At 36.1% G+C, this 26,624-nt stretch overlaps 1 protein-coding gene across 2 annotated transcripts in view; it reads left to right on the forward strand.

Moving 5' to 3' along the window:
* Positions 1–26,624, forward strand: part of ARIH1 (ariadne RBR E3 ubiquitin protein ligase 1) — a 118,096-nt gene that overhangs the window by 36,520 nt on the left and 54,952 nt on the right. For both annotated transcript variants that reach the window (XM_026478459.4, XM_026478458.4), the window contains exon 2: positions 12,778–12,845. In XM_026478459.4, the coding sequence (XP_026334244.1) occupies positions 12,778–12,845 (68 nt within the window). The remainder of the gene's footprint in view (positions 1–12,777; positions 12,846–26,624) is intronic.

The raw sequence follows: 26,624 nt of genomic DNA on the forward strand, positions 1-26,624 counted from the left end.
TGTGATTTTGTGAACTACAGTTTGAGAAGCAAGGCCTTATACTGTTTATAGTTGGTTATTATAAAAGTAATAAATACTCTAAATTTCTGTTCATATCATTATAAAGTATAAAAAAAAACCCCACATTTTTTCACCCCATTCCCAGACCAGCCTCCAGGGATGGTAACTCCAGAGCAGCTTTAATGTAAGTCCTTCTAAACATTTTATTACCTATTGAGTATGTCATAGAACTTTACCCAGGGGTGCCGGGGTGGCTCATTCTGTTAAGCAACTGCCTTCTGCTCGGGTCATCTCAGGGTCCTGGGATGGAGTCCGGCATTGGGCTCCCAGCTTAAGGGGAGTGTGCTTCTTCCTCTCCCTCTGCTCCTCCCCTCCGCTCATGTTTCCCTCTCTCAAATAAAATCTTTAAAAAAAAAAAAAAAGGACTTATTTTAACTAAAAAATGGAATATTGTACATTGCTCAGTAACTTCCTTTTTTCACTCAGTGAAGTCTCGTGGATATCCTCCCATGTCAGTGCTTACAGATCTTTTTTTTTTTTTTAAAGATTTTATTTATTTATTCGACAGAGATAGAGACAGCCAGCGAGAGAGGGAACACAAGCAGGGGGAGTGGGAGAGGAAGAAGCAGGCTCATAGCGGAGGAGCCTGATGTGGGGCTTGATCCGAGATCGCCGGGATCACACCCTGAGCTGAAGGCAGACGCTTAACCGCTGTGCCACCCAGGCGCCCCTGTTTGTTTGTTTTTTATTGCATAATATTCTAAGTATGGATGGCATAATTTATAGGCAGTCCCCCTTTGGAGAGATGTAGGTTATCTTTGCTTTATTGCTTTTCCAAATAATGTGCACGTGAAATTTCTTACTCTTCCCTTCTACACTTAACATATTTTTTAAAAATATTTTATTTATTGGGGCACCTGGGTGGCTCACGATGGTTAAGCATCTGCCTTTGGCTCAGGTCATGATCTCCAGGTCCTGGGATTGAGCTCCACTTCTGACTCCCAGCTCAGTGGGGAGTCTGCTTCTCCCTCTGCCTCTGCCTCTCCCCCTGCTTTTGTCTCTGTGTCTCTCTCCCTTTCAAATGAATAAATAAAATCTTAAAAAAAGGAAAGAAAGAAATTATAAAAAAGATTTTATTTATTCGACAGAGAGAGCGCAAGAGTGTGAGTGAGCACAGGAATGGGGAGTGGCATGGGGAGAGGGAGCCTGATGTGGGGCTTGATCCTAGAACCCTGGGATCATGACCAGGGTCAAAGGCAGATGCCTAACAGACTGAGCCACCCAGGTGCCCCCCTCCCCCACTTGCATATTTCTGCAGAGTAGGTTTCTGGAAGTGGAATCTTTAGATCCTTTCCTAGGTCATGTGGGTTTTTAATTTTGATCAGTTCTGCCAAACTACTCTCAAAAGTTGGATTTCCCTAACATGAAATATTTCCCTTACTTTGTCCCTGGATATTATAAATTTTTAAGATCTTAGCCATTGTGGTAGATTAAAAACACTTGTTGTAATTAAGGAGATTGAATATTTTCTTCTTTTTCAGCCAATTGTATTATTAAAATTCATAAACCATCCATTTGTGTTGGATTGTTTTTTATATAGACTTGTATGTTTGCTTATTTACTGTTTATTGTAGGTGTTGCAAATACTTCTTTCTATACAGAAGTTTTTATTTTTTCTGGCTTTTTGGTTTCTAATATTAAGGCATTACAAAGCAAGTGTGTAAAATTTGGATCATCAGCAGCTCTCAAGGAGCTCTTATAGATTAAACTAGATGGAAACATAATGTAAAAATGAGGCCATTTTTTTTAAGTTTTTATTTAAATTCCAGCATAGGTAACATAGTGTTATATTAGTTTCAGGTGTACAGTATAGTGATTCAGCATTTCCGTACATCACCTGGTGCTCATCACAGCAGGTGCACTCTTTAATCCCCCCCATAACCATCATTTTGTTCTCTATCGTTAAGAGTCTGTTTCTTGGTTTGCATTTCTCCCTTTTTATTCCTTTTGCTTGTTTTGTTTCTTAAATTCCACATAGGCATGAAGTCGTACCACGTATTTGCCTTTCTCTTACTGTCTTATTTTGCTTAGCATAGTACTCTCTAGTTTCATTCGTGTCATTGCAAATGGCAAGATTTCATTCTTTTTTTATGAGCCCATTTTTGTGTAGGAATATTGTCAAACTGAGTGTTGAAAAGTATAGCCTGTTAATTCCATTGCAGATCAAATTCTGAGATAAATGAAAAGCTGGACTCTTGACACTTTTCTGTGAATATTAATTGGGTTAAAAAGTGGTTTTTTGCTGTTTCATCTTAGACTACTCTTTTATATTATGAAACCCATTCATTTAATATTGAACTTTCTCCTAAAATAAGAAGGTTGTATATTGAGACCTTTCAAAAAATAGTTGCCTCCCCACAATACTAATCATAGGAATGTCATTGAATAACTTGATTAATTCTACCAGGAGATTCTGTCACGCTTTTATTTTTATTTATTTATTTTGTAAACACACTCTCAAACGTGGGCATCTGCATACATGTGTACGTCTAGAATTGTAGTTCTTCACCTTGGCTATGTAATGAAATTGCCAGGGAGCGTTCAGAAAATTGCCAGTGCCCAGGTTCTTCCCTCACCCTCATCCTCTGATGTATTTGGTGTGGGATGTGGCCTGCCAGTTGGGTTTTTAAAAGTTCCTCATGTGATTCTAATGTGCTACCAAAGTTGAGAACCGCTTGATTGAAGGATGGAGGATGATAGTGCTTTGATATTAAGGCCTCAGCTGGGAGAGTTGCCATATTCACACCCACTTTTTAAAAACAGAACTTTGTAGTTACTTTCAAACCATATACTGCTGCTATAACCTTAGAATGTAATTTTCTTCAAATTACTACAGTATTACCCTGCTGTGTTCATATTGGAGATCTATATATACACTTTACTTTTTCGCAGCTCCCATAGTTGGAAACTATTTAGAGCAGTAGTTCCTGATTCTGGCTGCATATTACTATCATCTGGGGAATTTTAGGTACAAACGTTGGGTAGGGGTGCATGGGTAGCTCAGTCATTTAAGCATCTGACTCTTGATTTTCCCTCAGGTCCTGAGGACTCTGCTTGAGATTCTCTCTCTCCCTCTCCCTCTGCCCTTCCCCCCTGCACGTGTTTATTCTCTGTCTCCAAAATAAATGCATCTTAAAAAAAAAACAAAACACCTTTGGGCGAGAAATTCACATACCCATGTCCCATTCTAAACAATTGAATCAGAATTGCTGTGGCGAGGTCCAAGTATTTAAAGTTCCTCAAGAGATTTTAATATGTAGCCCAAATGAGGGACCATTGTTTTAGAGTTTACCACTAGAGAATATGAGAGATTTCAAATTGTTTCATTGCCGTAAAAGTTAAATGTGCTCCTTCTAGTACGAATTTTCTAATTATATTGATTTTGCTCGTAACTTTTTAAATCTTTTTGTTTGTTTATATCTTAAAAAATGAGGACCGCCAGTAAGAATAGGATGAAGAGTTATTTCAACCAAGAGTTTGAATTGACTTTCTACTCAATTAATCAAGAATTTTGGTAGCATGCATAGATGATTCCTCTCCTTTGATTGGGCCCCAGCCTAAAGCAGTTAAATCAGAATCTTTAAGGGTGGTACTACAGCATAAATTTTTTTTTTTTTTTTTTTTTTAAGATTTTATTTATTTATGTGACAGAGAGACAGCCAGCGAGAGAGGGAACACAGCAGGGGGAGTGGGAGAGGAAGAAGCAGGCTCCCAGCGGAGGAGCCTGATGTGGGACTCGATCCCAGATCGCCAGGATCACGCCCTGAGCCGAAGGCAGACGCTTTAACGACTGCGCTACCCAGGCGCCCCTACAGCATAAATTTTTATAAAATTTTTCTAATATTCAGATTTTACTAATCTGTTTCATCGTGTGTCAAATGACATAATCTCTCTAAACCTCATCTGTAAAATGTAAATAATGCCTACCTTGTATAAAGTATTGGTGTGAAGATTAAATGAAATATGATGTATATAGAGTGCCTGGCACTGGATAATTTCATGTCTGTGTTCCTTCTATTCAACATCGTTGTTTTGACACTTAACTGTACTTTAAACAGTCAGAACTCCATTATAGATGATCCAGTGTAGGTTAAATTACTTTTATAACAATATTTTAAATTTATATTTTAATTTATATAAAATTTATACTTTCGGGTGTACAGTTCCATGAATTTTGATCAGGGCCTGCAGTTCTGTATCTGCTACCACAATCGACATATAGAACAGTTCCATAATGGCCTTCTTAAAAATTCCCTCCTGCTACCCCATTTGTTCAAAGCCTCTCCTGCTCTTAATTCCTGGCATCCAGGGATTTATACACCATCCCTGTAGTTTTGTTTCTTCCATGGTGTCATATAAATGGAACCATACAATATGTAGCCTCTTGAATCTGGCTTCTTTCACTTAGAATTTGCATGTTAAATTTATTCATATTGTTGTATGTATCAGTAATTCTTTTTGTTGCTGAGTAGATTATGGATATACCACAGTTTCTTTAACCATTCCCCAGTTGTGGGATATTTGGGTGTTTTCAGTTTTTGCCAGGTAGGCATAAACCTATATAACTTTGTTATATAGGTTTTTGAGTGAAGATAAGTTTTCAGGTAAATTCTTAATAATGAGTTTTGGGGCTTGTAGTAAGTATATGTTTAACCTCATAAGAAGCTGCTGAATTTTGTCCTGTGGCTATATTATTATGCATTCCCATCAGCAGTGTATGAAGTTTCCGCTTATACCATGTATTCTGCATCACTGGGGTTTGTCTCATAGGTTGCCTCCCCCCCACACACACACATTCTGGTAGGCTTGTAGTGGTGACATTGTGGCTTCAATTCCTGTGTTCAAATAACTAATAATGTTGAGCATCTTTTCTTGTTCTTTTTCCTGCCTCTGTGTAGATTTTCTTTGGTGAAGTGTCTGTTCAAAGCTTTTGCCTATTTTTAAGATTGGATTTTTGTTTTCTTATTAGGTTTTAAGAGATTTTAAAAATATGTATTCTAAATACAAGTCCTTTGTAAGATATAATTTGCATATACTTTCTCCCAGTCTCTGGCTTTTCTTTCCATTTTCTTAACAATGTCCTTTTCATTTTGGTGAATTCCAATTTATCAGTTTTTCTTATGGATTGTGCTATTGTTATCTAAGAACTCTTTGCCCAAACCGAGGCCACAAAGATTTTCCTCTAGAAGTTTTATAGTCTTGTGTTTTATATTTAGGTCTGATCCGTTATTAATTTTGTGTAAAGTCTGAGGTTTAGGTTAAAGTTGATTTTTTTTTTTGGTATATAGATGTCTTGATTATTCTAGTGCTGTTTTTAGAAAAAGCTCTTTTCCTTCCTTTGAATTGTAGCATCTTTGTAAAAAGTCACTTTGCCATATTTGTGTGGATCTATTTCTGGCTTCTGTTCCTTTGATTGGTATATCTATCCTTTTGCCAGTACTATAGCTTTATAGTATATTTTGAGATCAGGTGGTGTTCTGTTCTTTTCTTAATAATAACAATTTATTTGTTTTTCAAGTTTTTGTTTAAATTCCAGTTAGTTAACCTACAGTGTAACATTAGTTTCAGGTTTACAATCTGCTGATTCATCTCTTCCATACAACACCCAGTGCTCATCACAAGTGCCCTCCTTAATACCCATCACCCATTTAACCCACCTCCCCGCCAGCAGCCCTCAGTTTGTTTTCTGTAGTTAAGAGTCTGTTTTCTGCTTTGCCTCTCTTTCCCCCCTACCATGTCCATCTGTTTTGTTTCTTAAATTTGACATATGAGTGAAACCATATGGTATTTGTCTTTCTCTGACTGGCTTACTTCTCTTAGCATAATACTCTTTAACTCCATCTAGGTAGTTGCAAATGGTAAGATTTCATTCCTTTTTGTGGCTGAGTAATATTTGTGTGTGTGTGTGTGTATGTGTGTACACCACATTTTCTTTATCCATTCATCAGTCAGTGGACATTTGGGCTCTTTTTTCATAATTTGGCTATTGTTAATAATACTGCTGTAAATATTGGGGTGCATGTATCCCTTTGAATCATTATTTTTGTATCCTTTAGGTAAGTACCTAGTAGTACAATTGCTGGATCATAGGGTAGTTCTACTTTTAACTTTTTGAGGAACTGTCATACTGTTTTCCAGAGTGGCTGCACCAGTTTGCATTCCCACCAACCTTGCAAGAGGATTCCCCTTTCTCTGCATCCTCACCAACACCTTTTGTTTCCTGTGCTGTTAACTTTAGCTGTTCTGACAGTTGTGAGGTGATACCTCATTGTAGTTTTGTTTTGTATTTACCTGATGATGAGTGATGTGGACCATCTTTTCAGCCATCTGTATGTCTCCTTTGGAAAGATACCTATTCATGTCTTCTACCCATTTTTTAAAACTGGATTATTTGTTTTTTGGGTGTTGAGTTTGGTAAGTTTTTTAATAGCTTTTGGATACTAGCCCTTTATCATATATGTCTTTTGCAAATAACCTTTTCCCATTCTGTAGGTTGCCTTTTAGTTTTGTTGATTGTCTCCTTTGCTCTGCAGAAGCTTTTTTTTTCCCCCCAAGATTTTATTTGATAGAGAGCACAAGCAGGGGGAGCAGTGGAGGGAGAGGGAGAAGCAGGCTCCCCAGGGAGCAGGGAGCCCAAGGTCCCAGGACTCTGGGACCATGACCTGAGCTGAAAGCAGCTGCTCAACCAACTGATCCACCCAGGTGCCCCCAGAAGCTTTTCATCTTGGTGAAGCCCCAGTAGTTCATTTTTGCTTTTGTTCCCCTTGCCTCAGGAGACAGATCTAGTAAGAAGTTGCTATGACTGATGTCAAAGAGGTTGCTACCTGTGTTCTCTAGGATTTTGATGGTTTCCTGTCTCACATTTAGGTCTTTCACCCATTTTGATTTTATTTTTGTGTATGGTGTAAGAAAGTGGTTCAGTTTCATTCTTATGCATATTGCTGTACAGTTTTCCCAACACCATTTGTTGAAGAGACAGTCTTTTTTTCCATTGGTATTCTTTCCTGCTTTATTGGAGATTAGTTGACCATATAGTTGTGGGTCTGTTTCTGACTTTTCTGTTCCATTGATCTGTGTGTTTGTTTTTTACCAGTACCATACTGTCTTGATCAGTTGGTGTTCTTTTCAAAATTATTTTGGCTATTCTAGTTTCCTTGCTATTCCATATAAGCTTTAGAATCATTTTGTTGATACCTACCAAAAAATCCTACTGGGATTTTGATTGGTATTGAGTTGAATCTATAGATAATTTGGAAAGAAGTGATATTTTAATTATATTGAGTTTCTCAAACCCATGAAGATAGTATCTATCCATTTATCTAGGTCTTTTTTTATTTCCTTCATCAGTATTTTGCAGTTTTCACCATATGTTGTTATATTTCTATCTAAATATTTCAAATTTCAGTGCTATTGTAAGTGGTTCTTTAAAATTTTTTTGATTTCTAGTTATTCATTGGTTGCTGCAGGGATTATAATATAAATATTTTAACTCTTCACATTCTACTTAGAATTAATATTCTACCACTCCAAGTAACACATAGAAGCTTCAAATCTATATAGATTACTTTTCTCCCAATGCCTTTTTATTATAGTTGTCATATGTGTCACATCCTATACCTTTAACCCTTTCCCCCACCATTACATGTTATAATTTTTGGTCTCAGTAATTTTATATGTTTTCAAGAACATAAGAGGAGAAAAATAGTCCCTAATATTTACCCATTTACCATTTCTCTTGCTCTTTTTCCCCAAAATTCCATGTTCCCCCCGGGATCATTTCCATTGCACCTGAAGAACTTAGCATTTCATTTAGAGCAGGTCTGCTGGCAATGAATTCTCTTAGCTTTTTTTTTTTTTTTTTTTTTTTAAGATTTTATGTATTTATTTGACAGAGAGAGACAGCCAGCGAGAGAGGGAACACAGGCAGGGGGAGTGGGAGAGGAAGAAGCAGGCTCATAGCGGAGGAGCCTGATGTAGGGCTCTGGGATCATGCCCTGAGCCCAAGGCAGATGCTTAACAACCGAGCCACTCAGGCGCCCCCCTTTTTTGTTTGGTTTTTGTTTTTGTTTTTTGTCAGAGAATATCTTTGTCTTCATTCCTGAAGTATACTTTCACTGAATATGGCATCCTAGGCTGACAGCTTTTAGTATTATCCCACAGGGCCCTGAGAGACTTTTTTTCCCCCCAAGATTTTATTTATTTATTTGACAGAGTGAGAGAGCACAGAGGGAGTGGGAGAGGGAGAGGGAGAAGCAGGCTCCCCACCGAGCAGGGAGCCCAGTGTGGGGTTCCATCCCAGGACCCTGCCTGAAGGCAGATGCAGTTAGCCACCCAGGTGCCCCGAGAGAGACTGTTCTTTAAAAAAAAAAAAAAGAAAAAGAAAAAAGAAAGATTTTCTATTAAGTTTGGATAATTTTTTATTGATATATCTTCAAGTTCAGTGACTTCTCTGTCATCTCCTTTCTGCTATTGAGCCTGTCCAGTAAACTTCGTGTTTTTTATTTCTAAAGTTTCCTTTTGATTCTTTTTTTTTTTTTTATAACTTCTTTCCTAAGAATTTGTGTCATTGATTTTAAGGTGTTCCATTCTCACCTAGCGGATCATGTTTTTAATAGTTGCTTTAAAAATCTTTGGTTTTTCTAATATCTGGGTCATCTTGGGGTTGGCATCTATTAATTATCTTCTCCCTTGAGAATTGGTCAGATTTTTGTTGTTCTTGAGATGTGTGTTAATTTTTGGATTCTGTCCTGGACATTTTGAATATTATCTTGTGAAACTCTCCATCCTGTTAAATTCTTTAGAGAGGGGAGGATGTTTTGTTTCAGTAAACAAGTCAATCTAGTTAGGTTATAACTGTGCATGTTCTTTCTCACTTTATATAGGTAGTGGTTCCATTATCTGTTCAGTTTTCAAAGCCTTTGCTGTGTTGAGTTGCCCTTCCATTCCCACATACATTGATCTAGAATTTGGGCAGTGATTTGTATTATAGTTCTATTCTGAAAGCCTCTCCTGTACTTTAGCCACGTTCCACATGTGCATAGCTTGCAGGTGACCCCAGGTTCGTATGCAGAATTAGGGGTCTACTCCTCCATCTTTCTCTTCTCAGTGATTTCCCCATCTTTCTCTGACTCCTAGAGGCCCTTTTCTTTATTCCTCTAGCCAGAAGCATGGAGTTCTCTAGGTTTTAGTTTCCAACCTGTCATGCCTTGAGGTGAAGTGGCAAGAGAAAAAAGAAAAGAATAGGGATTCCCCCAATTTTTTTTTTCACAGCAGGGCCCTCTTCCTGATTCTTCTATTCAGAGCAGTGGATTTTCTCTTGTCATTCTGAAGCAGCGTAGTTTCATGGATGAGGCTGGCCTCAGGCAAGACTTAGGGAAACAGGAGAAGAAAAAAAAAAGTATTTCTCCTACATCGTTAGGAGCCTTTTGCCATAATCCTCTAGCAAAAAAGATGCTCTCCTTTCAGTTTTAGGTGCTCATACGCCTGCTACAACAGTTTCCCTGTTTGGCCCATTCATGGGTCAAAACCAGGAAATAAGAGATAAAAAACAGGATGCTCACCACCACCTTATTTGTTGTTCTTCACTTCCCTCCCCAGTCTGCCTGCTGTTTAATTTTAAGAGTATTTTGTCCAGTTTTTAGTTGTAATCAGTGGGAGAGAGAGCCACTGCAGTGAGCTTATTACTCCATCTTGGCCAGGACCGTAAGTCATATTGTTTTGTTTTTAAGTAAATTAACATTATTGGTGTATGACTATATGACTAAATATACCCTTTTAAAGTATATAGTTTTGAGAAATGTTTTCCCTCATATAACCAACCATCACATTCAAGAAATAGAACATTCTCAGAAAGCTCCCTTCTGTCTCTTAGCTTTCTGCCATCCCCTCATCCTGTCCTGATACATCCTTTGGTGGAGGATGTAAAGGATATTTAGACATACGATTGGTAGTTAAATGAGATCTTTAATATTCCTTTAGGTTCTACTACAAGGAGTACGTGAAAGAATATTAGATCCAGATTGTCTTAGGCTAAAATTCACTTTTTCACTTAATTAACTGGATAGTATTGGGTAATTTTTATAACCTCCAAGAGTCTAGTCATGGTTTTCTCATATTTAAAATGGCAGGTAAGTGCTGTCTTACAGAGAGCTTTGAGAATTATTGGGGTATATAAAATACCTTTCACAGGGCTTGGAATACAGTAGATTCACATTATGTGTTATTCCCCCATTACCTTTCCTTATATGCAGTGCACATAAATGACTTGAGCCAGCTACATTGAAATAGTGACCCAAATACACTTACTTAGTTAGTATTGTGAAATATCTCCTGCCCCATAGCATAGACCCTGGCAGAATATAAGTATTTTGGCATTATCATTTCAGTGTGGTTTAGATGAATTTTTTTCAGTCTATCCTATTGGGAAAAACTTTTGAGCATCTACCTTTGATGTAATATGTGCATGAGCCACATACACCTACACAGGAGTTTTTGAAGGATGAGATAAAAAAGTAGAAAAATTGTCATGTTTTCTTCATCCTGAGGGAATGCTGGTTTAATTTTCTGAATCCCTTGGGTCATGATCACATTTGAGGATGCCCTACCCCAAACCTATTAAGTAGAACTATGGGGGTGGACCCTAGTAATCTGTGTTTTAACTGAACTTTCCATAATAATTTTTGATGAGCCAGTAACAGGTTTGGGAACCTCTAGATAGGACCAATTTTTGATACTAGAACTCAAGCACAGAAAAGACACTACAGCAACATCAAAGGGCATCAGAGGGCATTTGTCCTCTTCTGCCTTTTTACTCTTTGCAAGTTGAGACTCAGCAACTCCTGAAACATTTTTCCCAAGCACTCTGTCTACTGGCAGAGAACACAGTGTGTTTGGGTGCCACAGAGTTACAGTCACACAATTCTCATGGGTACTACTGGACTTAATTCTCCCAATTGGTAGGCTTATTGCCTTTATTTTACATATGACTAAACCTAAATGAATTTCAATTGCCGGCAAGTCCTGTTGTGAAAACCTGTTTGCAAACAGAGTTGGGTTGGGTTGAGGGGGTTGGGGTGTTAATAAATTGTTGAACCACATTTCTGAGAAAGAGCTGGACAAAACAGTGTCTGTATATTCTTTACAAATAAACCTAAAACAGGATCAGTTAATAGGGTTTTTTGGGGGGGTTTTGTTTGTTTGTTTCACATATTAACTCTTGTAAAGTGGTGGTGTCTGCCAAATGCTATGTTGAAGGAGGATTCTTTACAGAGTCTGGGCCCAAGAAGCAAGGAGTACCTAAATGGATTAGCAAAATGTGTCTAGAGTGGATGAATGAGAGTTACCATGTTTGCATCTTTAAAGATTTTTGGGGAGGTATTCAGTGTATGTGATTTTTTTCTGTGACGAATTGTATTGTTCCATGACATTATTTTTATACAAGATTACTTTTTAATTAAATCAGTTGTTAACTCATACTGTGGTCTAACTGTGGTGACACAAAAGTAGTTTTATACAGAGATCCTGTTTGAAATGTTATTTGATGTAATAAAATTATACATGACCTACAAATAAGCAGATTCAGGTTTGAGTTCCACCTCTGACATTGTAACTAGCGTTTAAGTTAAAATTCTGTACCCAGATAGTAACCTGGCTAGTTTCATGAGAAATGGAAATAAATACTAATGAAATTAAATGAAAGCAAACAATAGGACAGTTAAGTTTAGGTTCATTTCATGCTGTCAGCCTTTCCTTCTAGAAATGAAACTGCAACCTCAGATTATACTCTGTAAATTATTACCTGGTAAAAATACTTTGGATTTTTCATTAAATATCTCTGAAGGACCTTATGGCTTATAAATGGTTTAGACGCATTTGAACCATTTAATACAATAAGGTATTAGAAATTTTATTGATTAGAAATTTTGTTGATTAACAGTGACAGTCTGCTAAATCTTAATTGTAAAATAGTTAATTTTAATTAGTGCTGGATTTAATAAGTAAGTTTTCATTAAATTTCTTTTTGGTTTATTAAAATTTTTTTTTTATTTTCAGTTAGCTAGCATTTAGTACGTTGTTAGTTTTTGATGTAGTGTTCAATGATTCATTAGTTGCATATAATACCCGGTGCTCCTGACCACACTTGCCTGCCCCCCTTAATACCCATCACCTGGTTACCCCATCTCCCCACTCCCCTCCCTTCTCTAACCCTCAGTTTGTTTCCTGGAGTCCAGAGTCTCTCATGATTTGTCTCCCTCTCTGATTTCTTTCCATTCAGTTTTCCCTCCCTTCCCCTGTGGTCCTCCGCCCTATTCCTTAGTTTGAGTAAAACCATATGATAATTGTCTTTCTCTGATTGATTTACTTCATTTAGCATAATCCCCTCCAGTTCCATCCCTGCTGTTGCAAATGGTGGGTATTCATCCTTTCTGATGGCTGAGTAAATATTCCATTGTATATATGAACCACATCTTCTTTATCCATTCTTTTTGGCTTATTTTGAATTCTGCTTTAGAATCCTATAGAAACCTGACAAATTAGTATGGCAGGCTATTTTTACATAGTCTTGATCTTACAATTAAATTTTGTATTTTCTTTGTAGAACAAAGAAATAACAGGAAAGGAAATTTGGGTGGGATGAAATTAAATTCAACCTAAAATTCACTAAATGTCAATGAAGTACTATTACCTTAAAATAACTTTTTTTCCCCCCTTCTTTAGAATCCAGCAACTATCACAAGAATACTCCTTAGCCACTTCAATTGGGATAAAGAGAAGCTAATGGAAAGGTAAGGAACTATATTGTCAGCTTTGTACTTAGAAGTAACCGAGAAAGCCTGTTGAACTGAATTTATAAGAAGCATATAAGGAATTGATTTATAGACAAGTATGTGAAAAAAAAACCAGTGTGCAAGTAGTATGTGCTGTAATTTCTTATATTCCTCATCTGTAAATTTTGCAATAAACTTAGTGTTAAGGGAACTCAGGCTTATTGTTCCTTTTATTGTGGAGCTAAGATGGGGGCTCTCCTTCAATATCTTCAAAATTACATCCTCTTGAGTACTGAGAACTAAAAATGTGTTTTGAAAAAGTGGTTGAGGGCACCTGACTGGCTCAGTTGGTGGAAAGTGCAGCTCTTGATCTCAGGGTCCTGAGTTCAAGCCCCATGTTGGGTGTGGAGCCTACTTAAAAGAAGAAGATAAAATACATTTTAAAAAGTGCTTGATACAGTCTTCAAACATATGAATAATATCTTTGATTAATTACTTAAGATTTTCTTGCCCATAAAACTTAAAACCTATGTTAAGCATATTAATGACATTTATTCAGTAAAAATAAGTTGCTCAGGGTATCCTGACGAACACAATAGCAGTATGGACTGGTTCTCTGGTTTCAAGATTATATTCCATTGAGTATTTTTTCTATTTTCTCTCTGAAAATGTTTCTAGTTCTAAAAGGGAAGAAATTACAGGACTAGTGAAGGACGATATTAATGCCATTCTTAATTTTTTTTTTTCTTCTGTAGATTGGGAATACTTGTTAAGGTGGTAGGGTGACAGCCTATATTTATTCTATCAGCCGTATTCTTTAGTCTAAAGTTAGCAATCCTAATTTTAATAAAGAATAACACTAGTTGTTGAGAATTGAAAACCCAAATATTATGAGAAATAAATGGAAAATACTTCCCATTTGATTTTAAAATTGAAAGAACTTTGCAAAACAGATATTAAATAATACCAAGAAGATTGCTCAATTTTTTTTAAAAAAGATTTTATTTATTAATGTGTCAGAGAGAGAGAGAGAGCACAAGCAGGGGGAGCAACAGGGAGAGGGAAAAGTAAGCTCCCAAGACTGTGGGATCATGACCTGAACCGAAGGCAGACGCTTAACCCACTGAGCCACCCAGGCATCTTCATTGCTCGATTTCTCACACATTGCACACCAAATACAACTTAATAGTAACAAAAAATAGTTCTTAGTTATTGAGCCCTTTGTGTCAGGCATTATTTCATTTAATCCTCCTTATAGCTTTATAGTGTTAGAAACTATTATCCCCACTTAATTGATATGGACAGTAAGGCTTAGGGCTTAATATATTTATCTCAGTTTTGTAACACAAGGAGTTAGCACTCAAACTCAGGTTTGTTGGACTCCAGAGCTTATGTTCTTAAACATATATAGCTTTCCCAGGGTTCATGCAGAATAAAATGCTCCTGAGATTGCCCCCACCGCCCCCTGTGGATCTGACCACCTTTTTTGAAGTCAGTGGTATTTCTTAATTTTGGTAACATTTATTTTCTGGCTTATTTTATGACACTTCTGTTAGGAAAGGGAGTTTTCATTATTTATATCTGATATTCTTCTAGTGAACTTAACAGTTTGTTTCTTATTAATGTATTTCTCCAAAGAAAATTTTCTCCTATAACACTGTTGACACTGCTGAAAGCATTTTCAATTAAATACTGTACTTAGATGTGGTAAGTATGATTAAAAAATAAGCTTGGAAACTTTTATGTGTGTGTGAACTTTTCAGTTTCTTTTTGTAATTTCAGGTTTTTATATATTCTGGAGGTATGTTATTGGGTACCTTTAAATCTTTAAATAGTGTTTTAAATGAGTTTCACATTATACGCTACATTTGAAATTAGCACTGCCATACTATGATTACTAATATGTTTAGATTTAATTATTGCCACTGTAAGTTGTGCTTTATATTTATTATGTTTTCTGTTTGGTTTTTCTGTTTGCTTGAGATCAAGTTCTCTTTCTCTCCCCCCCCCCCTAATTTCAGAGTTACATGTTTTATTTCAGTTTTTCTAGCAGTCACCTTTATAAACATTTTTACTAGCATATATTTAACTTTTTTTTTCTTTTGACTAGTCTCTTGCATCCCACTGTATTCTCCAAATTTATCTTTTTCTCTCCAAAATATATCTTTAGTCATTTAAGTCATATGTATTAAATTTTTAAGGGCTCTAAGAGAAATCCTTAATATTCTGAAATTTTGGGTAGTGTTTGAAAGCATATTCAGTTGGGCCCTTTAAGTCTGAGAACTAATATTTTTGGTTTGGGGAAATTCTTAGCTATTATTTCTTCTCCTTTTCTTGATTCTCTTAATGCTTTCTGGAATCCCTGTTAGTCACATGTTGAAATTTCTGGATCCCTTTTGGAAGTTAATTTTAACTTTTTTCAAAATGTTTTTTCTACTTGTCATCTTTGTCTTTCTCCTCTGGTCTGTGAAGTTCCTCAGGTTTATCTTTAATTCACTAACTTGCATTTCTTTTTTGCACCCATTCTGCTATTTAGCCATCTTGATTGTTTAGTTCAACAGTATCCATTTTATTTATTTTGATAACTCAGTTCTTGTTTTGTGGATGCTCTCTTTCCCTTATCTCCCTTGGCACATAATTCTTCTCACCCTAATGTGTTTTTTTCTAGACTATTTATCAGTAAATAGGATTTAAAATTTGTATTGATATATGGTGCCTTTCAGAGTATGTTATTTTCAAACTGGTCAAATTTAGGATATAATGAATTCCAGTAAAAATCAATATGCGTTCTATTTTCGCACTTTCAAGTAACTCTTATTATCCAAAAATGAATTATAACTAAACAGTGACAGTACAAATGTAGGATATGGCTAAAGAGATACAGGGGAATTTGTAGGCTTAGGGTCATTATAAGAAAAAGAGGTAGAAAACAAAGCCTGTGAAACAGGAACTTAGAAAAACACAAAATAAACCCAAAGACAGTAGAATAGGTATTTAAGATAAAAGCAACATAAATGAAATAGAGAGCAAAAATACCTGAAACAAAAACATCTTTGAAAAGGTTTTTTTTAAAGGGAAATTATCAAGAGAATGAGAAACAAGCCACAGACCTGGAGAAAATATTTGCAAAAGATATCTGATAAAGACTGTTATCCAAAATATACAAAGAACTCCTAAAACTCACTAATAAAAAAAACCCTGTGGGCAAAAATTTGAATAGACACTGCATTAAAGAAGATATGCAGATGTTAAATAAGCGTATGAAGAATACTCAACATCAGATATTATCAGGGCATTGCTGATTAAAACAAGGTACCACTGCATTCCTCTTAGAATGTTTAAAATCCAGAACACTGACACCCCCAAATACTAACGAGGCTGCCAAGCAACAAGAGCTCTCTCATTGCTGGTGGGGATGCAAAATGGCATAGCTGCTTTGCTTCCAGTTTGTCAGTTTCTTACAAAACTAAACATACTCTTACCATAGGATCCAGCAGTCACACTTTTTGATATTTACCCAAATGAGTTGAAAGCTTGCGTCTGCACAAAAACCTGCACATGAATATTGATAGCATTTTTATTCATAATTGCTAAAACTTGGAAGCAATCACGATGTCCTTCAGTTGGTGGGTGGACGAATAAACTGTGGTACGTCCAGACACTCGAATGTTATTTAGTGCTAAAAAGAAATGAGCTATGAAGTCATGAGAAGAAATGGAGAAACCTTATTACTAAGTGAAGGAAGCCAATCTGAAAAGGCTACATACCATATGATTCCAACTATATGACATTTGGAAAAGGCAAAACTACAGAGACAGATCAGTGGTTGCCAGGGGTTAGGTAGAGGGAAGGATGAATATGTGGAGCTGAAAGGATTTTTAGGGCAGTGAAACTATTCTGTATAAAACTGTTATGTTGCATATATATCACTGTACATTTGTCCAAACCCATAAAATGTACAACACAAAAGTGAACCCTAATATAATCTCTGGACTTTGGGTGATAATGATGTGTCAATGTAGATTCGTTGATTCTATCAGATGTGCCGCTCTGGTATGAGATGTTGATAGTGGGTCAGATTGTGTGTGGGGGGGTGTGGCAAAGGGTAAATGGGAATGCTCTGTACTTTCTGCTCAGTTTTGTTGTCAGCTAAGACTGCTTCTAAAAAGTAAAAGCTATGTTGAAATGGGTGAGGAAATAAACCATTGGCAGATATGATGGGGGTAAGGGAGAAAGGCACAAATAAACAACATTGGAAATAATGCATAATTATAGATAGGAAAAATATTTCAGAATTATAAATGAATACTGAGTATCACTTTTACCAATATATTTGAAAGCTTAGAAATAGAAATTACTTGTCCCCCAAGAAGTAGAAAAATAACCATGGAAAAATGTAGTAAGTGTACCAAAAGATCCCTCTCCTTCTCCAAAAACCACTAGATGATTTTATGGTCAAGTTTATCAATAAGCCATCAAGGAGCTGGAAGTTTCTATTGAAAATTATTTCAGAACATAGAAAAAGAGAAGTCATCTTTAATTCCTGTTAGCCAGATCAGAATACTCCTTGTTACAAAATTTGAGAAAGACTGCATAAGATATAAATCACCTTTATTATGAACATAGCTGTTGAATTCATAAATAATATTTAATAAAATGAAAGAATTAATGGTCTCGTAGGATTTCTCCTAGGAATGCAAGAATGGACACCATTAGGAAAAAAATAATTCATCTATAGTATTTACTACTTTTTAACAGGGTAGTGATACCCATGATTTAGAAAAAACAATTTTTAGCAAACTAAGAAGGTAATTTCTCAAAGTTTCATGAAGGGTATCAACTAATAATCTACAGCAGAATTACCCTTAATTTTGAAACGTTGGAAGGATGTTCAATAAAATCAAACAGGGTACTGGCTGTCACCAGCATATAAATGTACTAGAAGTTCTGGTAAGTAAAATAATACACAGAAAATGAAATAAGTGGTATAAAAATCATTCGGCGATGGGAGGATTATGGATATTATGAGATTTTTCTTTATACTTTTATGTATTCTGTGAACTTTCTTCAGTAATCCCAGAAAAGTGTTACAATAACACATTAACTATGTAATTCAGAAAACAAGCACTCATTTGTAATGAAAGCTTTTATTTAAAAAAGGAAGAGAAATTTTTGTAGACCATATAATATCTACCTAGGAAACCCCAGAGAATCAACTGATAAACTATTAAAGGGGTTGCACATTAGAATCACCTGAGAACTTTAAAACACACCAATGCCGAGGCCCCTTTCCGTTCTTTCTCCTTCCTCCTCCCTTAATATAATACCCTTGGAAAATGAGAAGAAACCCAGAATGTAAGGAGGCTTAGCTTCAGTGACACTGTGTATGCATCTTCCTGTCCTTGAGTATAAATATGAAGGTGACTCGTATGACAATCTTGTAACAATTTAGGATCCCAAGAATCATAAGAAAAGTTAGGCAGTGTGGCCAATAATTTTGTTACATAGCTTGCTTTGTTTATTGATTGATTGATTTAAAGATTTAAAGATTTATTTATTTGAGAGAGAGAGAGCACAAGCAGGGGGAGAGGTAGGGGGAGAAGCAGGCTCCCCGCTGAGCAAGGAGACCGAGGACGCAGGGCTCAATCCCAGGACCCCAGGACCAGGACCCAAGCTGAAGGTGGACATTTAACTAACTGAGCCACTGAAGCGCCCCTACATAGCATTTTTTAAAAAATCGTACTTCTCAGTTGGTAATACAATATGTTCAAATATCATTTTCTTTTCATTTTGACATACTTAAAGAGAAATCTTATCCTAGGCAAAATTGCGAAGTACTTCAAATTCTGTCCTGTCTCTCTACTGTCTTTCCTCATTTCCATATACCAGGCATATTAATTTTTTGTTTGTTTATTCATTACAGAGCCCTAGTCCCTGCCATGGAGGAGGAGCTTACGATCTAGTGAGGGCCATAGAGTTATAAGTAAGATTTTTGCCAGTAATTCTTATTTGCCCCCAGACTTCTAGTCCATGGTTTAAGCCAATTTGTCCTGACCACCCAAACAAGTAATTTATTCTTTTAAAAATACATTTTGGTGAAGGCGGTGAGGGGCTAATGGGGAAGGGACTATTTAAATTTTTTGGTGTTTTCTCTTTCATAGCAGCTTTCCAGACCTTTGCCATTTTCTTTACTACCCAGCCTTCTACATTTTTACTCTGTAAGTTAATTTCTTTTCTGTTGTCTAAATTAAATGGAGTTTTCTCTATTCACTGGATTTCTTCCCGTGCTCCTCTACATGAAGCAAAACGCAACAACTCTATCCGCCCTTTTCCTTCTAAACTTTAAAGGCTGATCTTTCCATCTGGGCTTTGAGCTTATGATTTTTGTGGGATGTTGCTTCCATTATTTCATCTGTCTTATCTTGAGCCCTCTCCTTTCCTGGTATATCAGGGTTTTTAGTTGTAAATATACTTGAAGAGGATGGGTGAAAACAACAGTAAAGACTGAGAATCATCCACTAAATGAAGGCTATGCGTCCAGGGAAAGTGCCCAAATCATAGTGTCAGCCTATTTGAGTAAATGTGCTATTGCTGTTGCCATTGGGCACAGGCATCACAGCTCATATCGATATTGGGCATGTGACGTCACAACTAGTATTTCTGCTGTTTTGGCCTCTGAAAGCTAAATGTATCCTACCCTTTTGACAGAATGAATTCCTCATCAAATCTTCTTTAAGTACTGTGCTTTTCATAAACTGTAGGTTACCCTGCTCCTGCTAGGCCAGAATCCTTTCAGCAGGAGAGACTGGGAAAGTGAGTTGTCCTTTTTTCCCTTTCTTTTTACGACAAGACTTTTTTTTTATTTTAGATTTTTTAATTATTACTATTGAAATACAGTTGACGTACAATGTTATGTTAGTTTAAGGTGTACAACATAATGATTCAGCAATTCTATACATCACTTAGTGCTTACCATGATAAATGTAGTTACCCTCTGTCACCATATAATGTTATTATGATATTACTGACTATATTCCCTGTGCTGTACTTTTTCATCTCTATGACTTAACTCATTTTATAACTGGAAATTTGTACCTATTTTGCCCATTCTTCCCACCCACCTCCCCTGACAAGACATTTTAAAAAATCCAGTTTCTGGGCGCCTGAGTGGCTCAATCGGTTAAGCTTCTGACTCTTGATTTCGGCTCAGGTCGTGATCTCATGGGGAAGTCTGCTTCTCTCATTCTCCCTCGCCCCCTGCTCATGCTCTCTCTCTCAAATAAGTAAATCTCTAAAAATCCAGCTTCTGTCTGCCTTTCTATTATCTTTATTTCTGTTCTTATATTTCAGTAGTACACAACTTTTAAGATGTCACCAAATTCATTTTTGTGTTGACTCAACTTTGCAACTGTTTTCTTTGTCTGACATTAGATATTCTGTGGATATCTATGTAGGCTGTTAGCTACAAAGCCCTAGGGAGCACTTCTGGAACTGTACTGTCATTGGCCCGTGCCTGGCATGCCTTCCATATTTTCCCTTTTCCTAATTGTTCTTTAAAACCCAACTTATGGGGCGCCTGGGTGGCACAGCGGTTAAGCGTCTGCCTTCGGCTCAGGGCGTGATCCCGCCGTTGTGGGATCGAGCCCCACATCAGGCTCCTCCGCTATGAGCCTGCTTCTTCCTCTCCCACTCCCCCTGCTTGTGTTCCCTCTCTCGCTGGCTGTCTCTATCTCTGTCGAATAAATAAATAAATAAATCTTTAAAAAAAAAATAAAATAAAACCCAACTTACACTTTACTTCTAAGATGGCTATTCTTATTTCTCAAGACAGTTAATCACTCTTCATTGGCCTTTTTATATGTATTTAATATTTCAACACTTCTGTTAGAGTTGTTTGTGCGTAAGAACTATCTTACTCATCTTTCATTGCTAGTACATAACACAATTCCTAATATGTAGTCAGTGTTTAGTAAATATTTTAGTTCAACCATTTCTAGGCTTTACTTTTTGTAATATGCATGTAATTTCTGTAAATCATGACAAGCTTGTAAATCAGATTTCAGTATGTCAGGAACTAGAGAGAACCCCCCCCCCCGTCAAGCTTTTTTAGTTGATAACAAGTAAAAAAAGAAAATCAGTATGTTCTCTATAAGGTGGGTGTGATAATTGGTATATTTGAAGTGAGGAGAAATATATAGGTGGTTGATGACTCACTGCTTTTCATGGATAGGTGTAATCAAAGAACCTTGAAGATTGATTTCAATGCAGACTATGTTGCAAATAGCTTTCCAGCTTCCATTCTGAAGCCACCATTTAGTGAATAGTTACTAGAAACAGTACTTGTATGTTATGATGGTATGGGACTTTTCTCAGGAACATCACTAATAATACATTATTTCACAGTTAACTTCTGGGATGTGAAGAGTAAATTTGGTTTGTCAGAAACCAGGCTTTTGTCATGGCATTCATCAGTCTTCTCTAGTGTAGTGGGTTTTTATTGTTTAAACAGTTTAGGTGTCATCAGGGAACATGTATGGAAAGCAGCAAACGTGCCTTCTTACTAATATTATGGTGGTTAAGAACATGGGATCTCTGCTCCACTACCTCCTAGCTGTATGAACTTGGAGCAATATTCTCCATTAGTTACTTCATCTGAAGTTATTTGTTGTCCTTAGTATCCCTGCTGTCTTACTACTTCATAAATTTCAAGAATGTTTTTGAATATCAGCTGTGTAAAAGACATTGAGCAGAGGTTTGGTGATGAACAGGTACACAGAACAATGTATCATACACCATTTTACCCTTAAGGTACTTAGAGATAAAGCTTTAAGGGAATACATAAAAGGTTATTTCTGGCTCAGGTAGGAAAGGATTTGTTGATGAGATGGCATTTGATTGGGCTTCGGAGGGCAGGCAAAGTGGGAACCTGGGCATTTCAGGTTCAGGAAACAAGTTGGGGGAAGGGGGTAGTTTAAGGAACATATGTTGAGTGGTAATGAGATTTAGAGCAACTGGAGTACGTGAAAGATAGAAGGAAGATGATGGGGCATGTTTAATAGGAAGCACACTATGGACCTTGAATTCTAAGCAAGTGAATTTGACTTTTCTTTTCCTATTAAGTGGAAAGGTTTGAAGGTGGTTTTATGGAGAAATGTGGTATAAGGGCATTATTGCAGGAAAAAGTTTAGTGATAATATGAGCTGATTCTCTATTGGCAGGATGTCCCATTGGAAAACTTTTTTAATAATCCAGGTGAAAGGAAAATGTTGGCTTGACTTAGGATGGTGATGGTTAATTGAAAGCAGAGTATAGGTGGAAGAGATGTTAAGGTGAACTGTGACAGAGAAAATATGAGACTCTGGGAAACTTCTGGTAATTTGGACCATTCTATCCACTAAATACAGTAGAGAAATCTATGTGATATTGAAACATCTTTTAAAAATCAAGAATATCTGGAGCACCTGGATGGCTCAGTCAGTTAAGTGTCTGCTTTCAGCTCAGGTCGTGATCCTGGGGTCCTGGGATGGAGCCACGCATCAGGTTCCTTGCTCACTGGGGAGCCTGCTTCTCCCTCTCCCTCTGCTCCTTCCCCCCTGCTCATGCTCTCTTCATGCTCTATCTCAAATAAATAAAATCTTTTTTAAAAATTAAGAATATCGAAGAATTAGTAGAATAGGAATTAGAGGGTTAAAGCCTAAAAGAGGGGCGCCTGGGTGGCTCAGTCGTTAAGCGTCTGCCTTCGGCTCAGGGCGTGATCCCGGCGTTCTGGGATCGAGCCCCAAATCAGGCTCCTTGGCTGGGAGCCTGCTTCTTCCTTTCCCACTCCCCCTGCTTGTGTTCCCTCTCTTGCTGGCTGTTTCTCTCTCTGTCAAATAAATAAATAAAATCTTAAAAAAAAAAAAAAAAAAGCCTAAAAGAATATGGAAATCTAGTGAGATGAGCCAAGCATTCCAGTCTGCTTTGCACTGGAAGTATATTCTGATCTAGGAGAGGTAGCTAAGAGTAGCTAAGGTAGCTGTGATTTTTATTGGCCCTTCGGTTAGTGGGGGGAAAAGTTGGAGTCTTAGGCACACCAAGAATGAGGATTAGGTAAACTAGCTCTTCTAAAGATTAAAGATAATATTCATGTCATCTGGGTGCCCCAGAAAACCTTAAGCCTTAAATGTAGATTAAGATGGTCCTAGACTGTTAATGTATCCAGGCACTTGACAAACAAATAAAAACCTCTTCTAGGAAAAGAACATTAAGGCCTCAAACTACTTCTCCAAATTATTTTTTTTTAATTAAAACATAACAAATTGGTACTCCAGATATTAAAATTGTCAGAACTGGATCAAATGGGTATACCATCAACAGGGAACTAAAAAGTATGAGCTGTCTTAAAGGTATGAAAAAGAATTTTTTCTTCTTATTTATTTTTAATTTATTGTATTTTATTTTTTCAATTCATAGTTCCATTTCTATCTGTGCAGTTCATATGGGTATGGAACCAGTGTCAAGTTAAACATTAAAAGCAGCTATTGAAATAAGTCAAGTGTTAAGTGTTGAAACTGTTTGTTAGGAGGCATGATCTGGTTCCAGCAAGGTTAGGAAAACAACTCGAAAAAGACAGAATTTCTGTAACTAAACAAAATAAACAATATTAACTGAGTGAATTAATTTAACAGCAGATTGGACAAAGCTAAAGAGAGGCTTAGTATACTAGAAGATCAAAACAAACCACTATCTAAATTACGTACTTACACTAAAAGATGGAAAATGCAGAAGAGAAGTTAAGAAATGTAGAGGACATAATGAGAAGATCTTACTGAGTTTTAGGAGAAAATGAGCCAAAGGTAGTATTTGAAGATATAATGGCTGATAATTTTCCAGATTGATGAAAGAAGAAAATGCCACTGAATTTAAGAAGCCCAACAGTTAACCATGCATAATAAATACTATTTCATTGATTCTAAGGTCTTTTATTGTGCTAAAAATTTGAATGCATCTTTCAATCGATGGCACCTTGCAGTCCAACAAGATTGAAATACTGACTTATGTGAAAATTTTCCCATTTCACTTTCTGGTAAGATCATGAAATTTCAGTACCAAAGCATTTTAGATTTCATGAAGTATGGTAAAAAGAAATCCACATTTTTTTTGAAATCCACATTTTAAAACATAGTACAACTACAGAAACAACAGCAAAAATAGGCAATCATAAAAGCAAGATACAAGGAGTAAAAATTTGTGTACATCTATTATGTATATAGAGAAAAATATATAGAAAGTGTATATTATACTTACATATTCTTTTTAGAGAACAGCTGACTTAACAGCAACAGTGGAAGATGATACCTCAGTAGATTGAAAGACAAATGTCAATTTAGAATACTGTGTTCTTGGAAAATGTTTTCATAAACAGTACCGTCTTTTAATTAATATAAACACCTTTATGTTGTAACTAACCTTTGTATTCTTTTAAGTCAACATTCTAAGTTCTGTTAGTGTTGTTGAAGTATCAAATATGCCTAATGTTATTTAAGCAACTATTTGAATATTAAGGAGGAAATTGTGGAATGCAGTCTAAGTTGTGCTTAAGAAGTAGAGTTTATAAATGAATCATCGAACTTTACATCAAAAACCAGGGATGTACTGTATGGTGACTAACATAATATAATAAAAAAACATTAAAAAAAAAGAAGTAGAGTTTATAACTTTAAATGCATATATAAGGAAAGTAATGAACTAAGCTTTCATCTTAAGTCTCAACTAATGAGCTAGACGTGTCACAGTAGAAGACGAGCGATACAGTAAATTCAGAGAAATTACAAGAAGAAATAAGAGCAGAATTTAATAAAACAGGAAAGAAACATACAGTGTTTCTTTGGCTGAAGGAGCCAAAAGATTTTTTTTAAAAGACTGATTAACATTGATACCCAGATGAGATTAATCAAGGAAAAAAAGGTACAAATAACTAGTATCAGGAATGAAAAAGAATGTCACTTTGAATCCCGCAGATATTTTTAAGAAACTTCTAAGGTATTATGGATAATTGTGTCAGAATTTGAAATTTTACATGAAATGGATAAATTCTTAGAAATTTGCAATTTACTGAAATTGACTTGAGAAATAAATAGAAAACCTATATGAGCTATCACTATAAAGTGAAATTTTCTGTAAAGAAAATAAGTCCAGATGGATATACTGGAAAATTCTACCAACACTTCATGAGATAATAACTCCAACCTTACATTCTCTAACCTTGGATTCTTTTAGAAGACAAAATGAGGATTCCGCATCTTCATAAGGCTGTCATAACTTTGATTTCAAAACCCAACTAAAACATTACTTGTCAGTTTCTTTCACTTACACAGATGCAAAAAACAAAGCCCACAATATTTGTGAATTGAGTTCAGCAATAGATAAAAAGGATAATAACCCAGCCTGAACAACTCTGATTTATCCCAGGAATCCTAGGTTGGTTTAACCTGGAATAATTCAATATGGTCACTTGAACAAATTTTAATAAGAAAAAACGTATCAGTAGATACAGAGGAGCAGTTCCAAAAAATCAGTCATCATTCATGATTTTAAAAAGAAGCCGTTAGGAAAATAGGCACAAAAGGGAAGTATGTTAATCTAGTAAATTTATAAAAACACCTGTAGGAGATAATCATAGTTCATGCTGAAATGTTGAAAAGATTTCAGAGTTTAAGACATGGGTATCTGTTATTTTCACCTCTGTTCAGCATAATGCTGAGGATGATCCTAGCCAGCAGTGTAAAGTATCATAGTTGTAAGGGAGATGATAAACAGTTAATATTCACTGATGATATGAATTGTGTACGTAGGAAATCCAAAGGAGTCTACAGATAAGTTAATTTAGAAAGACCTGTAAAAATGTTTTACTATTTTTTTTGTTAGTATTTACACATATATCTTTGACCCAGTAATTCCACTCCCAGGTATATACGTAGTAGAAAGAAATATGCACATCTAAATTAAGTGTGCTCATAGCAGCATTATTCATAATAGCTCCCTCCAACCTACAAAACAACTCAAATGTCTATAGATAGGTGTATAGTTACGGTATATTTCTGTAATAACTTCAGCAACAAAAAATAAATTAGAGCTGCAAGTGACTACATAGATGAATCTTTAAAAAAAATCATATTTAGTGAAAGGAAGAGCTCTAAATACCTATGTCCTATATGATTTTTGTTTATATGCAATTTACAAACAGGCAAAACTAAGCCATATTGTTTAAGGATGCATATTAGGCGGTTAAACTATAAAGAAAAAATAGGATAGTGATTATGTCTTGGAGAAAGAAGAGTTTGTTAATGAGAAGGGATGTTTGGAGTGTTTCTGAAGCACTAGCAGTATTCTAGTTCTTGTCCTGGGTTGGTTATACACAAGTATTTGCTTTATAACAATTTGTAAGCTGTCCGTTGATATATATGTGCTTTTCTAGAATTGTGTTATATCCCGATAAAAATAACTTTAAAACACACACGTACGCATAGGAAAAGGAACAGCCTTAAAAGGGAAGGTCCAGTTTGCTTTCTGGATTGTTTTAGGATTAATAGTACCTTTGCTTACCTGTAAGTAAATCAACATTTTGCCAAGACAGTTTCCTCACTGCCTTCCTGGCCTCTGGTATCACATCCGTCCTAAACTTTGACCATATCAACTCATTTTATGAACATCCACTACCTTTCTGGTTCCTACCACATCAAAGCTATACCCTCTGACTTTTGAAAACCTTTCATACTTTCACTCTGTTCTGTATGTCTATACTTACTCCTCTACACT

This window comes from Ursus arctos, unplaced genomic scaffold (assembly GCF_023065955.2).
Source record: "Ursus arctos isolate Adak ecotype North America unplaced genomic scaffold, UrsArc2.0 scaffold_28, whole genome shotgun sequence".
NCBI classification, from domain to species: domain Eukaryota; kingdom Metazoa; phylum Chordata; class Mammalia; order Carnivora; family Ursidae; genus Ursus; species Ursus arctos.